Genomic DNA, 24,635 nt, shown 5'->3' with positions numbered 1-24,635 from the left:
AGTATTTTGTGCTGTCTGTTCCAAAAAAAATCCCCTGTTACTCCCCTTACCCCTCTCGCCCGCCCCCTCTGCCCTGGGACAAAACTAGTAACTTTAGCTTTTATTTGAGGTTTAGCTAAGCTGGAGGCCTATTTTTAGTGATCAGAATTTGTTAATTAATTCCACAATTGGGGCTTGGATGAGCCCAGCTCCTTGCTGTTAGTAAAGTCTCTTTCCTTTCCCCTCTGGGAACCAGCCTGTGGGGGAGGGACACTGGCCGCCGTGGCTTGGGGGACTCACTGTTCTGGGTGGGATCGCAGCTGTGGTCCAGCTTCTCCAGACTGGTGTATACTCTGTGTCCGGTCACTGATGTGGCCCCAGCAGTTGTTCTGTACTGTTGCTGGTTGTTTACTAGCTGCTCTGGAGGACGAACTAAGTCCCACACCTCACTAAGCTGCTGTCTTGGACCGCTCCTCCATTTTCTTATACAAAAAATATGGCTTGCTTTAAGCACTGTTGTACATTTGGCTTTCATTACTTAATTTTACAGCAATTACACCCTCTTAATTTGTAGCCATCTTCATTTTTGTGTAGTTTTTTCTAGCCTCTTTGCCGTTATTAGACAGAGTCATCCTTTCTTATTAATTCTGTTTAAAATAACTGAGTCCCAGACATTTTATCCCACACTTCTAAGATAATTATCTAATCTAGACAAATGGCTCTTTGTTTTTTTGGAATATGTCAAGTAATTTAAGGAATTACTGTGCCTCTTGGCATAGCCTGGCAACATTTTCTACTGTAACCCAAAAATTTTCTTCAGCCTTCTTTTTACACTCTAAGAAAGGACAATATCCAAATTTTAAGTCTTACATTTTGAGGAGCAAGTAAACATCTACATTATCTATATTAGTATATGTTACAATATACTAAATATCAAGCAGTTTTCTCTTGAAAAAATTACTAAAATTTATGTGAAAACAAATAATATTTAAGTCCTGTATTTCTATTCCTTTTACAAAACGTCCTTTCTGCCTCTTTATTAAATAGTTCTGGTTGATGGTAATGAATTCATTTTTGCCAATATGAGATAATAAACTATATATTTTAAAAATAATATTTGCTTTTCAGAGAGCAGCTACCCCTTTGCTTTGTTTCTAAGTCCTACCAAACACCAGAGTTCCCTTTATATTCTGTCCTTCTGGGGACTCTGCCTCTGAGCTGCCTCTTATGGTAGCCATTAGTCACGTGGCGATACAAAGCACTTATAATGTGTCTAGTCCTGACTGATACGCACTTTAAGTGTAAAATGCCATATTTTGGAGATTAACTATGGAAAAAAAACTGGTAAATTGTCAAATTAATGATTATATTAATTTTATATTTAAATAGTATTTTGGAATTGACTGAAATAAGATACTATCAGAATTAAGTTCACTGCCTCGGAAACTTCACTTCTTGTTTTAGAATATTCTTTGAAGGTCCCAGGGTCAAACCACCAAGTGATGCTTCCTAGTAACCAAATCTTTGCCATGCTAGTACATGAGGTGTGGGTCGGGTAGCAGGCAAGGGTAAGTTCCTTTGGCAATCTCTTCCTCCTGCAATTCTGACATAACCTGCTCTTCCCTACTCAAAAGTCACTGGGACCGTCACTGTGCGCGAGGCACAAGGGCCAAAGTGTTAAAATGGGTTAGACAAACATGAGGCTGGATTAGTAAGAGAGGGCAGGAACATCAGGCCTCGTGAACCATTTTAATGAATTGGGCCCTTATTCTATGACAAGAGGGAAGTCACTGAAAGTATTTAGTTATAAAAAAGGGGAGTGTTTGTAGATTTGCATTTCAGAGAGCAGCTACCCTTTTGCTTTGTTTCTAAGTTCTACCAAACACCAGAGTTCCTTCATGTTCTGTCCTTCTTGGATGTAACCTGTGTGTGTATCCAGGAAAGTGAAAGATGAATTCTGATTGGCTTAATTCATAACTTATCAACAAAATTGTATCAAAGGAACTCTTCATAGAATGTTGATATCATTTCACCTGTTGCTTCGTTTTTTAAAAAAAAAATTTTAAATACATTTTTTTAATTAAAAAAGTTGTACCTTTATAGAAAAATCATACAGAAAATAGAGTTCCTCTAATATTCCCCTCCCCTATTATTAACAGCTAACATTAGTGTGGCACATTTGTTACAATTGATGAAAGAATATAATTGCTGTGTTAACTATAGCCCATAGTCTGCATTAGTATTTACTGTTTGTGCTGTACAGTCCTATGGTTTTAAAACATTATTCTAGTAACATTTGTATAATCTAAAATTTCCCCTTTTAACCACATTTAAATATATAATAGGTTCTGTTAATTACATTCACAGTGTTGTGTTACCATCACCACCATTTGTTGCCAAAACTTTTCCATCACCTCAGATAGAAGTTCTGTACGATTTAGGTGTTAACTCCTGTTTCTTTACCCCCACCCTCGTTCCTGGTAATCTGTAATCTAGTTTTTGACTCTGTGAGTTTGCTTATTTTAATCTGATTATTTCAAACCAGTGAGACCATAAAATATTTGTTGTTTTGTGTCTGGCCTATTTCACTGAACATAATGTCTTCAAGGTTTATCCATGTTATCACATGTACCAGAACTTCCTTCCTTTTTATGGCTTGTGGTGGTTTGAAGCTGTATATTCCCCAGAAAAATATGTTCTTAAGGTTAATCCATTCCTGTGGCTGTAAACACACCGTACCTAGGACTTTTTGATGAGGTTTCTGCAGTAAATGTGTGACCCATGTAATTCAGGGTGAGTCTTAATCTTATTACTGGAGTCCTTTACAAGTGGAATGGGTACTTGAGAGAGAGAAAAACCACAGAAGCAAGAAGCCAAACTCAACGAAACCCAGAAGAGAAGGGAGAGATCAACAGACACTGCCACATGCCTTGCCATGTGGCAGAGAAGTCAAGGATCGGTGGCAACAGGTCCTAGGGAAGAAAGCATTGCCTTGATGGTTCCTTAATTTGAACATTTTCCTGGCCTCAAACTGTAGATGAATGAATTCCCATTGTTCAAGCCAACCCTTTTCATGGTATCTGCTTTGATCAGCCTAGGAAACTGTAACACAGTTGAGTAATATTCCCTTGTATATATATATCATATTGTTTTCCATTCATCTGTTGATGTACACTTGGGTTGCTTCTGCCTTTTAGCTGTTATGAACAATGCTGCTATGCATATGGTGTACAAATATCTGTTTTAATTCCTGCTTTCAGTTATTTTGGGTATACACCTGGAAGTGGGATTGCTGGTTTATATAGTAATTTTATATTTAATTTTCTGAGGAACTGCCAAACTTTTCCACAGTGGTTGCCCCATTTTGCATACTCACTGATAAAATGGGTCCTTCTTTTCTGCATCCTTGCTCTTTTTCCATTTGTTTGAAAATAGCCATTCTAGTAGGTGTGAAGTGCTGCCTCACAGTTTTTTAAAAATATTTTTGAGATATCTTCATGTACCATACAGTTCATCCAAAGTATATAATTAGTAGCTCACAATATTTTCACGTAGTTGTGTATTCTTCACCATGATCATTTGCATCACTCCAAAAAAAGGAATAAACATATAAAAGGAAAGAACCATACATCCATAGCCCTTTACCCCTCCTTCTCATTGGCCATTAGTATTGCCGTCTACCCATTTTTATTTACCCTTTCCCCCCCACCCCTATTACTCATTTTTTTAATCCTTATTTTTTTTTTACTCATCTGTCCATACCTTGGATAAAGGGAGCATCAAGCACTAGGTGTTGACAGTCACACAGTCACATTGTAAAACTGGTATCAATATACATTCGTCTTTAGGAATTAAGGCTACTGGAAAAGAGCTCAGCAGTTGCAGGTACTTTCCTCCAGCCACTCCAAAATACCATAAACTAAAAAGGGGTATCTATATGACACATAAGAACAACCTCTACAATAACCTTTTGCCTCTGTTTGAAATCTCTAAGCTACTGAAACTTTATTTTGTCTCATTTCTCTCTTCCCTCTTCTGGTCAAGAAGGCTTTCTCAATCCCTTGATGCAGGTCACGGCTCATCATAGGAGTTCTGTCCCACATTGCCAGGGAGATTTACACCCCTGGGAGTCACATCCCACATAGAGGGGAGGGCAGTGATTTTGCTTGCTGAGTTGGCTTAAAGAGAGAAATCATATCAGAGCAACAAAAGAAGTTCTTTGAGGTGACTCTTAACCATAATTTTAAGTAGGCTTAATCTGTGCTTTGCAGGAATAAGTTTCATAGGGACAGACAAACCCCGAGATTGAAGTCTTAGCCTACTGATTTGGTTGTCTTCACTGTTTGTGAGAATATTAGAAATTCTCCAAATGTGAAGGTCGAATATTTCCTTCTTTCTCCTCAGTCCCCCAATGGGACTTTGCAAATATTTCTTTGTTCTCTGCCCAAATTACCCTGGGATATATCAAGGCATCACACTAACCTGGATAAACCAACAAAATCTCACCCCCCTATTCAAGATTCCTTATACTTATGGTATTTAAATAAACTGGCCAAACAAGTTAAATTAGATAATGCACTACCCAAAATATAAATTTTGCCCTAAATAAGCCTCTCTCCCTTTGGTCTCACACAGAAGTTGAAGTTCTAAAATATGGATGATATCACCTTTTACCCGTATTCTGATATACCTCAGTCCTATCCAAGTCAGCTTTATTCATATCTCTATTCGGAGTCTAATTACTTTTTCAACTTTTTATATGGGGTACTTCTGACTTTCATAGCTTCAGAGTTCTAACTCTGAGTCTCAGGTGTCATATAAATACCTGAAGTTTCTGGAAATGACCAGGATACATAGAAACAGCTCATATCTCAGAATTTAGAAATAACGGTTAAAACTCCTGAATATATATATTTAGTCCATATAATTGAGGCATGATAATATTTGTCTTTTTGCTCCTGACATTTCATTCAACATATGCTAAAGGCCATTTGTTTTTTTAAATACAATTTTATTGAGATACACTTACACACTGTGCAGACCATCTGAAGCATGCAATCACTGGCTCACAGTATCATCATGTAGTCATTGAAGGCCATTTTTAATACACTATTTTGTTGAGAACATTTTAATCCAAGATGATTATATGAACACTTTTCTAGAGCCCAGTGGTTCAGTCTTCCTTCCTCTCCCAGCTGTATATCTCTGGGTACTAAGGATGCAAAGATGAATAGAATATGGAATAGAATCCTCCTTATTTATTTAATTTTTAAATTTTTTATTTTCAATAAAGGCTTGGGCATTTATTTATTTTCATTAATTTTTAAATTTTTTTAAAAGAATGTAACAATAAACAAATGCAGACATTCTTAACTTTTGATCATTCCATTCTACATATGTAATCAGTGATTCACAATATCATCACATAGTTGCATATTCATCATCATGATCATTTCTTAGAACATTTGCATCAATTCAGGAAAAGAAATAAAAAGACAACAGAAAAAATTTATACATACCATACTCCTTACCCTTCCCTTTCGGTGATCACTAACATTTCAATCTAAATTTATTTTAACATTTGTTCCCTCATTATTTATTTTTATTCCATGTGTTTTACTCATCTTTTGATAAGATAGATAAAAGGAGCATCAGACACAAGGTTTTCACAATCACACAATCACATTCTGTAAGGCAGAATAAAGAAAAGAATCCTCCTTCTTAATAGGAGAAATCTAGAGGGAGATAAAGAGTTGTAAAATGACGTTAGCAGTGCAATAAGTGTCATGGTGTAATGGTGATGCCACAAATACCAACTAACATGAATTGAGCATTATCAAAGTACTAGCTATTGTGCCAAGTGCTTGTGCTCTTTTACCCTTCATATTGCTTTTTTGAAGAACTCCAGGAAAGAACCTTGAGTAACTGCAACATATAAGAAGAATAAAAATAAAAAATGCCATCCAGAGTGGGTGAAAAGTGGCCAGAGAGGTAATATAAGAACTGAGTTATGTGCTACAAATTAAGCTAGGTTAATTTCTAAAGGAGGGAAGCAGTAAGAGTGCAAGTGTGATTCAAACTGAGACCTTTAAAGTATAATTTAGAGTATAATTTTTTTTTATTGTGAAATATATACAAAAAAACAATAATTTCAGAGTACATTTTAGCAGGTAGCTAACTTCAAAGTTTGGAGACGGGTTACAGTTCTACAATTTCAGGTTTTTCCTTCTATCTGCTCTAAGACACTAGAGACCAAATATAAATATAAATATAATGATTCGGTAGTCATGAAGTACAGTTTTTGAAAGGGTGAAATCAGGACTTATGCAAATACAAAATGAACATGTGATAAAAAGTTTATTAATTAATATGGTATCCTCTAAGGTGTTAAATCTGGTCAACTTTACTTAGTTTTAAATTATTTTTCAGAGAAATCATTTGTATGTCTATGAACAGGAATCATTTGGAATCACCTGCATTGCATGAAAAGGAAACGTTTGCATTGCGCACAACTGTGTGCAGTGTTAAATAGCTTAGCCAATAGCAAGTCATCAAAGGAACGTTCCCTGTAGAATCTACCTTGCTCTGGTCTGCCAGACCACAGCGGCATTCCACCTCAGAGAAACCCAGAAATCTCTTTTGCTCATTTCCAGGCATAGGGCTTTTTTTTTGCAAACATTCTTTTGAGTTGGCAAATAAAAGGCTATTGTTTAATTTTGGGTTAGTGATTTCAATGGAATAGCGTGGGAAGAAGTCAAATTTCAGTGGGTTGCAGGAAGAATAACATGAATGGTTTGTACAGTTAACGAACTCTGGAGGAAGGCAGAGGCAAAGAGCTAGGGGGTGATTGAGCATCTAGGGAAAAGCTTTGTTTTGTCTTGTTCGATTTTTTTAAAGGGAGGAACATGATATAAAGGAAGAGATCTGAACCGTGGGAAGGATAGTGTTTTAGTTAAGGTTCTCTAGGACAGGACCAACAGGAGAGATCTTCAAATATGAGATTTATAAAGGTGTCTTGTGCAGTCAAGGAAATCAAGAGTCCCAAATCAATAGGGCAGGCTGTGAAGCTGGCAGCTCCAATGAAGGATCTGGAAGAACTCTGCAGGAGAGGCTTCCTGGCTAAAGAAGCAGTGAAAGAATCTCCCTTCCTTAAAAGCCTTCAACTGAAAGCATTATCTTGTTGTAGTAGGCATGCCTTAGTCGATCCATAGATGCAATCAGCCACAAATGCAATCACCTGACTGATGTCTTAATACACCAACCTTCTAGTTTATTGACAAGCCACAAAATATCCTTGCAGCAGTGGTTAGGCCAGTGCTTGCCTGACCAGGCAACTGAGCATAATCACTTTGCCAAATTGATGCCTAACCATCACAGTAGGTATCTGTTGCTTAGATATCTGGTGAAGTTTCTGTAACAACTAAAGAGAAATGAGTTCCAGTGTATAAGTAGTTGATGAATCTTAGGAAAGAAATACAGAATGAGGCAAGAGGAAAGATGGGTTAATTGGGCTGTTTCAGTTACTTGATGGGATAGAACCCACTAACTTATCTTGTGTACTGAAAGAATATATTCTCCCACAGATGGAAAGGAGGTTACGGAGGAGTAACTCATAGAATTAAAAAATAAAAACACAGAAAGAGGGACTTCTGGAACTGGAGCTCAGTGCTACATGGAATTTCTTTCTTAGGTTCTCTCTTATTCTGTCTATTCCTTCTTTTGTGTGTTCACCTCATTTTCTCCCACCCGGGTGTATTTTCTCCTGGAGACCAGGGAAGATGACAGCCAGTAGCTCTGGGAGTGTGTCATCCCAATTTTGCCTCCCAATTTCTTTATGCCAGTGTGCATTACAGTTCCAAGGAGGAATTCTGATGGCCTTGTTTTTGGTTGCACTTACAAAGATGGATCAGCCACTCTATTCTCATGAGCTTAGAACTACGACTGGCCATGTGGGTGTAGGGCCTGTTTGACAATCCAACTAGAGTCACAAGATGTGGGCAGAGGAGTTGTTAGAAGAAAAGGGATGTGGAAGGATGGCAGGGCAAAATATAATGATGCCTACAGGCTAAGACAGTGGATATGGACTGGAAAAGTTTTATAGGTTGGAGAATGAGCAACTGAGGAAATTCATAGTGTATCATGACTTTAATGGGCTTTTTCTGGAAGGTGAAGGAGAAATGATGTTCATTGAGAACTTCACTGTTCATTGTGAACTTTTCTATTGGATGATGTATTTCCAACAGTTTATCATCCCACTTATTGACATTCTGGGATTTTCCTTGCCATTTCCCACTTAGTCATTATTTTGGTAGCTTCTTTTATAACTAGAAATAATAGTTTTCTTTTTAAGTTTGAATTTTTAAAATGTTATTGGGTCCATCTCTATTTTTGACTCCATTATTTTCGTTTTGGACAGTATGCCAGTTTGAGTGTTATGTACCCCAGAAAAGCCATGTTTTAATCTTGATTCAGTTTTGTGGGGGCAGCCATTTCTTTTAATTCTCATTTACTATTGTAGGACAGAAACTTTCATTATATTAACTCCAGGGAGATGTGGCGTGCCCAATTTGTGGGCTTGACCTCTTAGTTAGATGAGATGTGACTCCACCCATACAAGGTAGGTCCTGATTAGTTTACTGGAACCCTTTAAAAGAGGAAACATTTTGCAGAAACGTCAGAGCTGACAGAAATGAGAGCCCACAGAGGGAGCAGATGTAAATGCTTGAAACGCAGTTGCTTCAGAGAATGCAGACATGGATGTTTGGAGATGCTTGGAGCCCAGCAAACATTGCCGTGCGCCTTCCTGTGAGGGGTTAAACAAGCCAGAACCTGGAGAGAGCCAGGGGAAGCCAAGAGATGAAAGCCAGCCCCGAAGAAGCAAAATGAGGAACCTCCACAGTAACAAAGGCTAAAAGCAACAGAGTCCAGGAGCAAGAGACCAGCAGATGCCATCCTTGTGTCTTCCCAGCTGACAGAGGTGTCCCTCACCCATAGACCTTTCTTGAATTAAGGTATCTTTCTCGGGGTGTCTTAGTTTGGACATTTTTATAGGCTTAGAACAGTAGACTTGCAGCTTATGAAGTTTTCTTTTTAAAAGCCATTCCATTTCTGTTATATTGCATTCTGGCAGTTTAACAAACTAATACAGACAGTATTGATTGATTCCCTGCTATGAAAGATGAAGGAAATATAACACTTTTTCTACCACCCATTTTCATAGATTTTGTAATACTTATTATTTTTATACTTTTAGAGTTATAATCCGAGTTTGTTCTACAGTCATAATTCCTAGTCTTTGGTTCTTTATTTAAATGGATTCATTGTTACAGCCAGATTTTTCACCAAAGCATCTCTACTCCTAAATTATAATCCAGTATAGGCATTTTGATTCCGCTTTTGGTTGAATGACATTCATTTAGGTAGTCCCAGAAGTTGTTCTTAGTATTGAACAATGACTTAATTGGATATAACATTCCACATTGCTGGATGTTTTTATTTAGCATCATGAAGATATTTATCCACTGTATTTTGGCTTCTATCATTGTGTAAATTTCTTTATTTAAAAAAAAATGTATAAATCATTATTAGTCACTGCTAATAGGGATATTCGTTTACTGATGTTTTCTAACAAAAATATTGGATTTATGTGCTCACTCAGTCCCTCTTCTGACCAAAGCACAGATGTTTTAGAGACTACTGGATGAGTCAGAGAGGCAGCTGTTGGCAGTCTTTGATCGCTAGGACAGAAAAAAACAAAGGAACTCTTGACCATGACCTCATTTTGACCTTTTGCTAGCCATTTAATTCACTTGTTAAATTTGCCTTTTCTAAAGGATTGCCTTGCATAAGCTTCACATTCTGTCAGTTGGTGCTTAGCTTAATATGATGTGTCAAATAGTTCTACTTTGATGGTGAATTATCTAGTCCATGTTCTTCATTTCTTTTCTCCCCCCAATTTTATTACCTGCTCTTGGGTCATTTTGTTGCTTTTATTAATATTGGCATTTTTCCTCTGATTTTCCTTTCAGTCCTATCCTAGGCCAAGGGCAAGATTAGGGAGGAAAAGTGAAAGTTGAGTCTTTTGTCTTTGCTTCTGGTTATAAGCCTTTATAAAGTTTGATTGAGAGGATGGTTCCCACTAGTGGATTTCATCGAGTATTTATTTATGTATTTTATTCTGCATCCTCCAGTTTCTTAGTGCACATATATTTCCTCCTCTTTTTCCAGTTATAATAGTTTTGCTTCTGCCCAGTCATCATGTAAGGTCCTACTTTTCTATGCTGTTTTCTTTGTATTTTTTATTCACAGTCAGTACCATTTGAGACTTTTCTTTCATTTTTTCAACCTACTGTGGCTCCCCTAGGATAAAGGACCATAGACTAAGGGTGTTCCTGAGACCACGGGTGTTATCGAGTTCCTAGAGACTATATTTTATAAAGCATTTTATGTAAAACTTAGCTTTTTCTCATAGTACAGTAGCAGGCACTATTACAAGTTTTGTGGGGGAAGGCCAGTTGTTGGCATGGGAATTGGAGAAGTATAGACAGGCACTCTTCTATGCTGAGAGAGCTTCCCCAAAAATGGAGCTGTGCTTGTCTTTGACAGAGAGAGTTTGTTTCTACTGATAGAATTCTAGAGAGATTTTTAGGTAAGAGTTTGGGAGAATGTTGTCTCATAGTATAGATTTGTCCTCAGTTTATTTTCACTCAGTTAAAGTGTAAGTATCTTGATGTACACTGAATGGTAGATTAAAAACCTAGTGTGGCTTTAAATCTTCGGTTGCAGTATCCTAAATGATCCCTAAGCACACTTTGTGGAAACACTAAGCAAACAGTCCCTCAATTAGATAGCTCTTGATGTGACTGTTGCTCTTGATGTTTCCTTGTTGTCTTCTAAGGAGTAGTTAGTTATAGCTGTCCGCTGCGTGACACACTGCCCTTGAATCTCGCTTGGACATGAGACTTGGATTAACCAATAGAATGGAGTGAAGGTAACAACAGTGGGATGGATCTGAATCAGTCTTAAGAAGGATTAGAAGTTCCTACTTCAGTACTCTTGGAAGCCAGCCACCATATAAGAAGTCTCTCTACCCTGAGACTCCCAAGCAGCCATGTAGAGAAGAGGATGAGAATGGGGTCTCTCAGCCAGTGGCCATAGCTCACCCCCCACTCAGCTGCCAGCATCAGTTGCCAGCCATGTATAAAAGACCAGGTTGGAACTGGTAGCCTTCCTTGCAGTGTTCTATGACACCATGTGAAGATGAAGATTTGCTCAGTCAGCAACAGACTTGTGATAAATTCTAAATTATTTGGAGGTATCTGGTCTCCAAGATGGCCCCCCAACGATCCCTGCCTCTTGGTAGTCACACCCATAGATAATTATATACTAGATAAGGCTGATATGTTTAATCAATGATCCATCAGAAGCATATAATCAAAGGCTCACAGTATAGTTTACCTCATTCAATTTTTTTTATTACCATTATCATTTTTAGAACATTTGTGTCACTCCAGAAAACGAAATAAAAAGAAAAAGCCCATACATCCCATACTACTTACCCCTCCCTCTCATTGACCCCTAATATTTCCATCTACCCAATTTTTTTTTACCTCTTACACACACACACACACACACAATTTAATTATTTTTGTCCTTTTTTTTTTTTACTCATCTGTCCATACCTTGGATAAAGGAAGCGTCAGCCACGAGGTTTTCACAATCACATGGTCACATTGTAAAAGCTATATAGTTATACAATCATCTTCAAAAATCAAGGCTATTGGAATACAGTTCAACAGTTTCAGGTACTTCCCCTCTAGCTTCTCCAATAAACCATAAACCAAAAAGGGATATCTATATACTGCATATGAATAACCTCTAGAATAATCTCTCAACTCTCTCAGCCACTGAAACGTTAGTTTGTCTCATTTTCTTCTTCCCATTTTTGATCAACAAATATTTTACAATCTCACGATCCCCAGGAGTCAGGTCTAGGTTGCCAGGTAGATTTACAACCCTGGGAGTTATGTCCCATGTAGTGAGTTCACGTGCCAAGTTGGCTTAGAGAGGAAAGCTGACCAACATTTTGATACAATTTCATGAGAGATGAGCAGTATCCCCCAGCTGAGCCAACTCCAGATTGCTGACCCACAAAAACTGCATGTAATGATCAGTGTTTATTGATTCAGAATGCTAAATTTGGGGGTGATTTGTTGCACAGCAACAGATAACTAATACAGTTGTTTTAAACTGGTAAGTTTTAGGGTAGTTTATACATAATAGTAGATGATCACAACAGACCCTCAATAATTGTTTTTCCCTGTGGTCTTTTGATAAAAAGGAGTTCCTTTCCCCTGGTACAAAAAAGTGCTGCTATTACGAAAACAGCTTGAAAATAACTGTATTTAACAGCCTAAAGTAACTACATGCTTTAATGAGCTGTTGCTGTAAACAGACATTGGCCTAAGGAACTAGGAGTCTTATGAACAAAACATAGACTAAACCTTAGGAGCAAAATTCAGAATTTTTGGTTTTATTGTCCTCTTTTGGATGAAATGAGATTTAAAAAGAAATTTTACTTAAATCAGAGACATTGGGATGGGCAAAGCAAAAAATGGAGTATACTTAAGTCTTCATCTCAACAATCATTTCTTCACAACTTCAAATCAGGCAAAATAGAGTGCCTTGGTTATATATCTGGGCATTTGGGACATAAGTCTGGAGGTCTGTGGGAACCATGGGAGGTTTTTATAACTGTTTACTGGTCAAGACACTTTTGAAAAAAATTAAACTGTATTTGAGGGTAGGTTGGATTGGGAAGAGAAGGGAATTCACATCACAAAGTGTTACTGTAAAAGGGCATGTGAGAGAACATCCTGCCCATCCTCCTCATTCTCTAGAAGAGACTTGAGGCCCAGAGGCCCTGTGGTAAGGGCAGCACTGGGATAAAGTGCAGGGAAGGGAACATGGGCTTCCATGTTACAGAGCTCCATTGGAGGCCAGGCTTAGTTTCTCGCCACTTGAAAATCCAGGAAAGCTACTTAACCAGTCTGAGAGCACATCTTTGTGATAGGATGCCACCGGTGTGTGTTGTATAACTTAAATATTGTCCATTAGATGAGAAATTGTGTAAGACCAGCATTGTTCCTCCTCATCTTTTGAGGCGAGAACTTGAAACCTTGAAGTTAAGGGCTCACTGAAGGTGTTGGCACTGACATCATCCCTTGGGGAGCACGTCTGTGAAGAGAGCCCAGATGGTCACTTTCAAACAGGGTAGGTAAGCCTCAGGTGCTGGCAGAGATTTCCATCTGGGAAAGAGAAGTGAATGTGGCTTTGTTTATAACCTCTCTTATTAGATTATGGTTAAGCTTTTTTTTCCTAAGTGTTTTCCGCAGCTAACAATAGGTGCTCTCTGTTTCTTCTTGCACTAAATGAACAGTGGTTTTCTCTGTAAAGTAACAGGTTCAGTGACCAAAGCACACCAGTGACTGAGCAAACCAGAAACTACCTATTGGATGAGTTGCAAGTCTCTGTCATCATCTTTGCCCACCTTTCTACTGTAAAATATAACTGAACATGGGCTTGCCAGAAAGAATTGAAGTTCAGCTTTTTTTGTTTTCACCCTACAGTAATATGAAGTTTAAATTGAACTGAAAATATTAATCTAACCAACATTGAGAACTGGTTCTCTTCTGTTAGAATAGCCATGCACCATTCTTGATCTTAATGCATTTTTTTCTGTTTGTGCCTTCCACCTTTGTAGGACTAATTGACCCACAAATTAGAGGCATGTACACATTGTGGTTTGGGGATTTGAAAAAGACCTCAAAATTCATACTAAGTGAAACAACTTTTGAATAGAATATAAATACATTTTATGCATTTTGTGCAGGCACAAACTATAAAATTTAGAGCTAAAAGAGATGCAACTAGTTGAGATATTTTAAAATAAGAAAATTAACCATGAATTGAGAGAGAATGAGAATGTAGTCTATTTGTGTCCAGATCTGTTTGTATTTTTACATTACACTCTTGTGCTATTTATCTCGGTACCCCCTCCCCCTGCCACCAGTGTACATTCATCTCCCTCCTGTAAGAGGGACATATAAATTGAATGAGGTCCCTTCCTACTCTTTCCCAACTATGTGAGTATGAATGTATGTATATAACAACATATTTAAATGTAACATCAGAAACAGATTTGACCAAATTATAGGGAAGTATGCTAATGCCCTGCAGCCTTTTACCACCTTTGCTTTTTATATAAGGCCATCATTGTGAAAATGTCCTTCCGCTATTACAGTAGCATTTCATCAGCTGCGTATTGCCTTTCAGAACCTCATAATGTTGCAAGTAAAGAACATTTTTGGGTTCTAGTTCTCTTTCTCAATTAAATTAGATATTTTATTTTCAATATCTCTTATTATTAAAAGAGTTTATGTTGAAAGCTGTATAAGATGTGATTTTTCTTTGTATTCCAGAAAATTTTAAAGGGGATAGTATGTCATTTAAACCCAGACACAGAAATAAATTGTCTGGAACGTACTTGGGTTTGGTTTTACACTTAAGTAGTTTAAAACTTAAAATTAATATACTGATTGAGTGCTCAGAAATGGCATCAGTGGTAGTTATTACATTTTAGCTCTGCTGGTTTCATTTTCTATAATATGGAGAAATCACTGATTCATAGAGGATTACATGAAATTCTACATGTAGAACATTTGCAGTGATATCTGGAACATAGTAAGTCCTCAATATTTTATATTTTTCTTATTATGCTACTGGGTATGTTCTTAGGAAACAAAATTGGTATGTAAAAGCTTTCAGAAGATGAAATACCTTGTAATTAGTTATGTTTATGATATTTGCTATAATTATTTTGAAATAATTTCTAATTTATAGACAGTTGCAGTAATGTAAAACACATGCAGAGAACTCCAGCATATTCCCCGCCCAGATCCACCAGTTTTAACATTTCGCTGCATTTGCCATATCTGTCAATCTAGCTATCTTTCTGTTTATCTATTTTCTAAATATTTCAAAGTAGGTTGTATAACTCATGCTCCTTGAGTGCTTAAAACTTCTGAATACATTTCCTAAGAACAAGATTATTCACTCCTGTAACCACCTTAAGTATAGCTATCAAGTTCAAGAAATTAAATATTGATATAAATATTACAGTCTGTATTCCAAATTTTTTCATATGACCTCATAAAGTCTTTTAAGCCTTTTTACTCCAGTATTAATCATGTATCACATGTAAGTTTTATAGTCTCTCTATTTGTTCTTTTTTTATTGTGGAAACATACATACAACATAAACTTTACCATCTCAGCCACCTTTTTCTGGGCTCCACCCTCTCTGAGCATTGGGGCTGCATCCGGGCTCTCTGCCACACACAGGGGCACACGCTCAACCCCTCCATGTGCTGGCAGCCAGGCTCTCCCCAAACCCCAAGGAATATGCTTCACCCTCTCCAAGGCCTGAGGTGGCATGACTTCCACTGCAAGGAGCTGGAAGGCCCATCCTCTGCCTCTGCACTTCGAAAGTGCAGCCTTGTTTTTCCTCACCTGCTTTCTCCTCGCAGCTTATCGTGAAATGTGACTGGAAAGAGATAAACTGAGAGCTGAACTCTTGATACAAAGAAACCAGAAACTGATGTTCTGGAAAATTCTGGGTTTCCAAGAAGGGAGACCCCAGAGAATAGTGCCCCACGTGAGGACTTGGCCAAATGTGAAACCAGTCAGCCAATTCAGAGAAATCCAGGACTGGACATGGAGTTATCTAGGAAGGATTTGTGGAAACTCCTTATGTCTGATGGCCATGATCCAAGGTTACTGCATAGAAAGCCAACGAGAGTGCTGTGGGACCTGTATAAACAAAGCTGCTGCCAGTCTGGACTGGGGGGTTCAGAGAAGGGACACATTGGAGGAAAAATAACTTCAGAGGCAAAACCGTGGAGGCTGAGGTCTGAAGTCAAGAAGCCTTGGGCCAGGAGGGTGGACCCACCCAAGCCCATGGAGAGGGTGAGTTTGCCCCAAAGGCAGGGGATGGGCCTGCAGTACCACGAAGCAGAGAGTCCATGAGCCAGCAACCTTTGGAGATGAAGAAGGAAAATGCCTCCTGGGGAGCTTCATGAAACAGGAAGCCAGAAGAAGCTAGCGATGACACCATGTTTGCCATGTGCCCTTCCAGATGAGAGAGGAACCCTGACCATGTTCACCATGTGCCTTTCCAGATGAGAGAGAAGCCCTGACTGTGTTTGCCATGCGCCTTCTCACTTGAGAGAGAAACCCTGAACTTCATCGGCCTTGAATCAGGGCGTCTGTCCCTGGATACCTGTGATTGGACATTTCTATAGACTTGTTTAATTGGAACCTTTTCTCAGCCTTATAACTGTAAACTAGCAACTTACCGAATTCCCCTTTCTAAAAGCCATTTTGTTCCTGGTATATTGCATCCTGGCAGCTAGCAGACTAGAACATACCGTCTCAGTCTTTATCTTTTGTTTTTCCTTCTGTTAACCTTGTTCCTTAATTACTCACCCCAAGTGGCCGATTTGCTAAAAAAATCTCTCGTCTTTCCTGTTTGCCCTTGGTAAAGCAAGAGAAAAGTTTCTGTAGCATTGACATGTGTTAAAGAAAATTTTTATAGCTACATATATAAAAACTACTATATAAAACTATATAACTACATTTTGGCTTGCTTAAAATATCAGTGTTTTTTTTTATTGTTTTGCGTCTTCAATGTTATCTTGTGTGAAGTTTGAGGAGAGACTTTCTACATTTTCAGATTTTTAAATGAAAATGTTCTGATGGTGACCACATTTTAAGGGTATTTCTGCAGTAGCCAAAACCACTTAGGCTAACAACTAAAACCTTCTAATAAGATCTAAGGTTCTTTCTAGTCTACCGCTTCCCTGGCTGATAGTTTTTTGGGATGTCTTCAGCTCTCTTAAAAAGTTTTTACTTTACGTACTAATAGATTTGCTTTGGAATATAAAGCGTGTTTCCCTTGCCAGAATGGGAGATTGCTTTTCAGGTTCCTGGACCAGATTAGCCTTATTAACCTAAGTGAGAGCCTGGCTTTTCATTCTTCCTACGTGTCTTCCTTGGTTCTTTAGTTATTAATACTAATCTTCAGCCTTTTTTTTTTTGCATGGGTAAGCACCAGGAATTGAACCCAGGTCTCCAGCATGAGGTGGGGCGTCTGCCTGCTGAGCCACCATGGCCCACCCTAATTAATCTTCAGCTTTTTATATAAGATGCCATAATTTGTGTAAGTTGCCACATCATAATTGAAGAAAAATATTGGAAGGCACTGAAATGTTTATTTTGCTCAAACATTCATAATCCCAGTTAGAGTTTCTCATTTAAGAGATATATTTGTAGTACCCACTGGGAGCATAATATATACTGAATTTGCCTGTCATGAATGTATTCCAAGAGAGATAGCAATAGCTTAACCAGAAATATTCCTTAAATATTTCTCAAGCACTTACTTTGTGCTTTCACAACATTGGCCTCTATTTAGGGAATAAAGAAAATTCTTGCCTTTGGAAAGTGTAAATTCTAATAAGGCAAGAAGGCTCATAGGTATAATTGAAGGTAGAAAAGTGGTCAGTGATCAAATCAAGTGATAGGATAAAATGCTCTGGGTTCAGAGGTTAAAAGGATTACAGTGAAAGTACTGATGGACCAACATTTGAGTTGGGCCTTTCTCTTTGGTTTTGCTCTATAGCAAAGAACATACATCCCCTCAATTAGCTTTGGGTTCAAAAGAAAGGGTATTGAAGGGGAAGGAATATCTATCTCTTAGAATACAAATGTAAGCCAGGCTTTAAACCAGTTAGAGGTTATCAGGCTGTCCCTAATCTATTCTCTTGTCTGTCTGACTTTTGTGGCTCTTTCCTCTTGGCTTCTTTCTCTCTTTTCATTTCACCTCATTTTCTTCTCTTGACTAGCTGTTCCTGCCAGATGCCAAGTTCTCATTCATCATTCTTGACATACACCATCTCTGGTTCTGGCTTCACCTGACTTCTCGTTAAGCATCCCTCTTATCTAGCTAGAGCCCATATGTTGTAGTTCAGAATCCTTGAGGAAGTGGATCCAGTCCACAGTTTGCTTCCTCTGGCTCTAATCAACTTTAGGAATCGAGCTGCAGAGCTAAGATATGGTCACTGAAGAGAACTCCTTCAGAGCGCTGAGAGAACAAGGGCATTGCAAATTAGAGAGTAGGGGGTTAGCAGGCTCCCCATAATCTTAAAACCAAAGAGCGTGAATGTAAAGCACCATTGGGAGGCTATGGTGTGCCAAGCTGTGTTTCCTGCCTTGCAGGAAAGTGCCTTTTCAGTTGGAAGGTATTATACACAAGTACCTGACGCAAATGTGAGGCATGCTACGATCAATACCATAAAGCATTCCACGAGGAGGAGGGAGGGATTAACATTATATTATGTTGTGAAAAGAGTAGGTTTGTCTACATGGGGGAACACTAATGAGTTTGGGCATTCAAAAGTGTGGTGTAAGGGATCTTAAGTCAGACTGTGTTTGGAACACAGTGTATGATTTATACAGAGACTGCTCTGTGTAGCTATAATCTAGGAAGATTTGCAGAAATGGAGGACAGTTTGTTTTTCACTTAACAGTCATTGGTCTGGATGTTTTTCTGCTTTATTAAAAGTAGCTATTGGTATTACCATAGTTACCTCAAGTCTTTTATTTTTTAGTATTCAAGAAAATACTCATAATTGGTGTTCACATAAGAAACATTTCAGAAAAGGAGGTAATAAGAGTTGGAATTTTCCAATGCTTGTTATAGGTGGAAAACATGCAAATTAAGTAATTTAAGGAACTTGAATGTTGAGATCTGAGTTGCTGCAAAGAACATGTACAGCATTCAGTTGCAGCTTGCAGTTGAATATGATGAAAAGTCAGGGATTTGATCTAGCCAGGAGGTAATTTAATTGAAATGCCTATTTATTTTAATTTTTAGTCTTGCCCAAAACTTATAAGCTGTGCTGGTTTTTCAACATAGTAATGCTTATTTGTGTTTGGACATACACTGAAGCTACTTAATAAAACACTAGTTATGATATTTGGAATTTTTGTTAAATATTTTTTTCATTGTATGTTTTGTTTTTTGTTTTTCATTTTTCTTACTGAATCGGGGATTACATCTTGTCTAATTGGGATTTATGCTGGAATTTGTTCATGAGTGTTGATATTCCCCCTCACCTTAAGCAAACCTCTTGATTTTGGAACACCTAAATTAGTAGCTGAATCAGCAAGCTAAAATTATTCCTCCCATTTAAATAGCTAGGGCAGTAGGCAAATTATGCATAGGCATTATGTGGTTCAGATTTTATAATCTTCACACCCATCTGTTTTTATACTAGTCATAGCCAGAGAGAGAAGTTGAAACACAGGAAAGAATACATATGCCCTAGATTTTATCATGGGAATTGGAAGTAAACTCTTTGGCTAATGGCTGTGTAAGCTCCAGTGATCTTTAGAGAATAATTTCTTTGCTGCTTTTAATGTGTCAATATGCAGTCTACTTGCTAGAAAATTAGTAGCCTAATAAGTTATTGCTTGGTTGCACCACATATCATCATAGGAATCTGGAGATGGTATCCAGTGTGAAAAAGAGATCCTTTTCTTGTAGTGATGATATTGTACCCTACGAACAACTGGTTGGTTTTGAACTGAAAAGAAGGAAATGGTGACTGTGACTATGTCTGCTACAGTGCATATGGGAAACTGAAAGTCCTTGGAGAATGCTCCTCAAGGCAGTATTTCCATGGCTTGGCAGTTGGAATTCCTTTAGAAAAGTGCAGTAACTCATATTTTACTGCACATAAGGTCCTGTCCCTCAGGGCAGCTCTCTAGTGTCATAGCGTTTATGGCTCATGAATGCTGTGCTTTTGTGACATCATAAACAAGTAGAGGTGGTAGGGGAATTATATTCCTGTACAAAGAGCCACTTCACTTTTCATTATACATAAATTTTAAAACTTGGGGATATTGCATTTTTTTAGTGGAATTTTCAAGTAGAGCATTATCTCTGGCCTGAAATCTATGCACCCAGGTGTTAAGATGCTTAGAATAAAATAAAATGAGGAGAAGGTAGTCGTATCCATTTGGAGCTAGATTTTTTTTGCATGGTCAGGCACCAGGAATTGAACCCCGGTCTCCGGTCTCCGGCATGGCAGGCGAGAACTCTGCCTGCTGAATCACCATGGCCCATTGTATAAGCACATTTTGGAGAATAACTTTCTTAGTGCCTACCCAGGAATCTGATTTGGATATACTTCTGTATTCTCATGCTTGATCTTACCTCTCCCACTACGTATAGCATACTGCCTTGTGATTGGTGCCTGTGGTAGTTAGATTTGGCGTCAACTTGGCCAGGTGACGATGCCTAGTTCTGTTGCTGTGGACATGAGCCAATGGCATGTGAACCTCATCTGTTGATGATTACATGTGTAGTCAGCTAGGAGGTGTGCCTGCTGCAATGAATGATGTTTGATTTAATTGGCTTGTGCTTAAATGTGAAAGTTTAACATAGCACAGCCCAAGCAGCTCAGCATACTTCATCTCAGCACTCGCAGTTCAGTCCAGACCTTTGGAGATGCAGAAAGGAACCATCCCGAAGAAAGTTTGTTGGAACCCAGCAGCTTGGAGAGGAGGCCAGCAGAGATCGCCCTTTGCCTTCCTGTGTAAGAGAAAACCTCAGTTGAAAGTTAGCTGCCTTTCCTTTGAAGAACTACTAAATACATCCCCTTTTATTGAAAGCCAGTCTGTCCCTGGTGTGTTGCATTCCAGAAGCTAGCAAACTAGAACAGTGCCGAACTGTTTAACTGATTTATCTTGGGGTCTGGAGTAGAGTGAAGCAAATGAGGTTCTCAAAAATCAAGATAAATAATATTTTAATGCAGTATTTCCAAAAATAAAAATTAATGCGGGAAAATCCACAATGAACAAAATACCAACATTTAAAAATAAAGATAGGATCACACTGAACCTTCTAAATGTCATTGACAGTCATAAGCAGAATTCCCTCTATCTTTAGTCCACCCTCTGGACATTATCTTCTTGCTCTGAAACCTGGCTTTCCCCGAGGTCACTGCTTGTCCAGCATCCCTCTCAGGTAGGAGTTCTTTCTTAAGGTCCTCCTATCATTGTATCTGGAGGTAAAGATGGTCTCTCTCTTCCTCATTGCCATTTTCAGACCATCTTCCTCCCTCCTCCCTAAATCACCCCCTTCCCTACTGTGAAGTAAAGTTCCATTTTCCTCTCCAGTTGTAGATACGAGTAGACCTCATTCCACCTCAACAGCGTTCCCCTCCCCTCTCTGAAGATTTTAGCTCTTGGCTTCCTGTCGTTCTCTCTAATATAACTGCTTCAGTCATGATTCTTAAGTGATTTTAATATCAACCTCAGTGATCCTTCCAATACCCAGCCTCTCAGTTGTTGGTTTTCGTTCCTCCAATGATCTTGCCTTCATCCTCCTTTATCAGCCATTCCTGCCAACGGCCATTTACTAATAATCATACCAATGTTAGTCAGTTGTAAATGACCAGTAACTGCAGCTCCTTCTGACATCTTAATTTCAACTCTCTGATTCTCCATTTGTCACCTTACTTTCTCTAGTACCTCTACTTTAAAGTTACCCGCCCCCCCCCCCGGGCTTACATTCTATTGACCCTTTAATATTTTAGCTGTTTGTTATTCCTTTCATGTTTTCATTCTCCTCTATATTATCATGGAGACATTTTAATATGTGTTCCTTTGCTTATACCTTTAATTTATTTATGCGTCTCTCCATTGTACGTGTTTGACAAAAAATCACAAATCCTGAGAAAATGCAAGATTTATGCAAGGAATTCCCACTTTAGAAATAAAATACCATGTTTCTCTCAAATCACCTTTCATTATTATTAATAAATAGAAATGGTTTGATATTTTGCAAATATATTTTAGTTAATTGAATTCTATGTTTAATTCCAAGTGCCCAGTAAACACCATGATTTACCAAGAACAGTAAAAAGGGCTGTAATTGAATAGTTATCAAGGGGAGAGAATGCACGACTGCTATTTTTTCCCTAAATGACACTGTGATAACCTTTTGATACATCATTTCCATGTAAATTACTCTTTATAAAGGAAAGCTTGCTACATGTCATATCTTGGATGTAAAATCTTTGACTAATTAGCAAGATAGGGGCCAGTCAAATTTAGGTAATGTCCCCAGCTATATTTATTTAGGACATTATAGAATATCATCCCCACTCCAGTTTACTCACATTTATATTGGTTCCCCACCCACACCCTACCCCCTTCTATTTTATCTTACCTGGAAAAATATAATTTTTAAGCTTAACTGGGTACAATAAAATACATCACATTATTTAATGTTTGTGTGGAATGACTAGATGCTTGTACATGCCTCTTTTTGACTAAATTTCTTTAGCTTCATCATAATTAGATCAAGCTTGACAGTTAAGGGGATAGCAGTGCCTTAAAATAATAATGATATTCATCTGATGCTGGTGCCTGCTAGTAGAGCTCTAGCCCCAACTAATAGTTTGTGTTTTTGTGCTCTCTCCCAGGTCTACCCTGAACTGCAGATAACCAATGTGGTGGAAGCCAACCAACCAGTGACCATCCAGAATTGGTGCAAGAGGGGCCGCAAGCAATGCAAAACTCATGCCCACATTGTGATTCCTTACCGCTGCTTAGGTAGGAGCTGGCCCTAGTGACTTGTTTTTTGGGGGGGGACAAAAAGGATGAATGCTCTAATTGAGATCAAGTGTGCAGACTGCAGAAGACTTCAGTATATTGCCACACAGTATTAGAGTGTTAATACTGGAGAATTAATAGTATCACTATTAATTATGTTGGTATTCTATGCTCTTATATTAAAGATGCAGTCTTTCCAAGTCCCCTGCCTCAGAATGAATTTACCCTGACTACTTATTAAAATGGCAAATTCTTTTCCAATCCAAGGGACCACTAATTCAAAATCCCTGGCATTGGGGCCCAGGAATCCTTAATTTTAGCAAATACTCTAGATGATTCTCATGTACAGTAAATGTCTAGAATGGTGGGATTGGGCCCTTGTGTGTTTCTCCTTATAGACTTTCTGGAAGAAAGGACAGCATTTTGCCAATATTGTAAAAATCTCCTTCCTATTATTGACTATTCCTCATATTTGGTGATAGTTGGGGAATTTTTCTCTACTCGGATCAAACTAGAGGGAAACCTTTGATCACTGAGGCTAAGTTCAGTTTAGGTGAGAGCATGCTTTTTCCACTGGAAGCACTGTCATATTCCTTATTTAATCTGACTTGGTTATTTGCGTCTTCCTAGTTGATATTTTTATGCAAGCCAGCACTGCAGAGATCAGCAATCTTGAATCTGATAGCTAGCATCTAGATGTTTTCCACACATCGCCATTCATCAGGTGGAAGGTTGCACATAACAGCATAGGACTTTTTATATGGAGGCTGTGGGTGAATATTCATATATATTCTGATGACTTCTTGTGAAGACTGAAGGGTCATTTAAAAAAAAAAATCCTAACAGCAAACTTAGAGGGCAAAGAAAACTATTAAAGACCCTGACCTTTCAGTATAATACGTGGTCAAAAATGAATGTCATGATAGCATAGGATTACTTTCATGCTTGGGTATCATTTGAGACACACATAGACAACTTTGGGCATTAGAGTGAAGAATTTGTCTAGTGGGAATAAGTATTCACAATGTTGTAAGAAGTCCTGGAAAACCAGGTGATTGAATTTTGGAATTCAAGAGTTTCCCTATTCCTCCTTATTCCTTAGTCCTAAAATCTTTGCAAAGCCCTTTTCTTTCTGAAAAAGGCGAGTCACTAAGGATAAAATAAGTAATAACTATTAGGTATATCACTCCCATTTCAACAAAATGTACAGGTCACCGGTCTCTGTCATCTGTGTATTTCAAACAAACTCAGTTATTTCAGTAAGAAATAATGCACAGAGGCCAAATTGATTCAGTGCAAGTCAGGAGGTAGCACATGAACAATTAATTCGATGGGCCAGGTCTTGTAAATGATTTTTCCTTTGGATTCTAACTTGGCATTTTCTAACTCTATGGCATTTTTCAAATACACTGTTGTTAGAATGTAAGCTCATTGAGTACAGGTAGTAGATCTATGAATAAGTATTAATGCATATAACATCTGATATGATACACCCTAACTAAGAGCTGAAGTGATCTTCTCGAAGTAATGTTATGTTGAAATATCCTTTTATTTTGATCTACCTACTTCATAATTCTGCACAGAATTGTTTGATTTCCTCTAAAGTTGAAATTCATATTAAGATTATAATTGACCACCTAGTGCCACTGGTTATGACAAATATGCTTTTTTTTTTTTTTGGTCTTTTTTTTTTTTTTGAGATATATTCACACACCATACAATCCATCCAAACTGTACAATCAATGACTCTCAGTATGCTCACAGATTGTGCATTCATTACAACAATCAATTTTAGAACATTTTCATTATTCCAAAATGCTTCTTTTTTTATTGAATCAGAACAGTTGTAGGTTCACAGGAAAATCATGCAGAAAGTACAGACTTCACAAATCGCCACCCCCTGCCCCCCACCCA

At 38.1% G+C, this 24,635-nt stretch overlaps 1 protein-coding gene across 6 annotated transcripts in view; it reads left to right on the top strand.

The window, feature by feature from the left end:
- The window catches only part of APP (amyloid beta precursor protein), a 290,703-nt gene that overhangs the window by 80,903 nt on the left and 185,165 nt on the right, over positions 1–24,635 (top strand). For all 6 annotated transcript variants that reach the window (XM_077118781.1, XM_077118780.1, XM_077118779.1 and 3 more), the window contains exon 3: positions 22,592–22,721. In XM_077118781.1, coding sequence (XP_076974896.1) covers positions 22,592–22,721 — 130 coding nt within the window. The remainder of the gene's footprint in view (positions 1–22,591; positions 22,722–24,635) is intronic.

The sequence above is a fragment of the Tamandua tetradactyla genome, chromosome 10 (genome assembly GCF_023851605.1).
Source record: "Tamandua tetradactyla isolate mTamTet1 chromosome 10, mTamTet1.pri, whole genome shotgun sequence".
Taxonomy (NCBI): domain Eukaryota; kingdom Metazoa; phylum Chordata; class Mammalia; order Pilosa; family Myrmecophagidae; genus Tamandua; species Tamandua tetradactyla.
The sequence above is the reverse complement of the archived record's forward strand: the minus strand, read 5'-3'. Positions and strand labels throughout refer to the sequence as shown.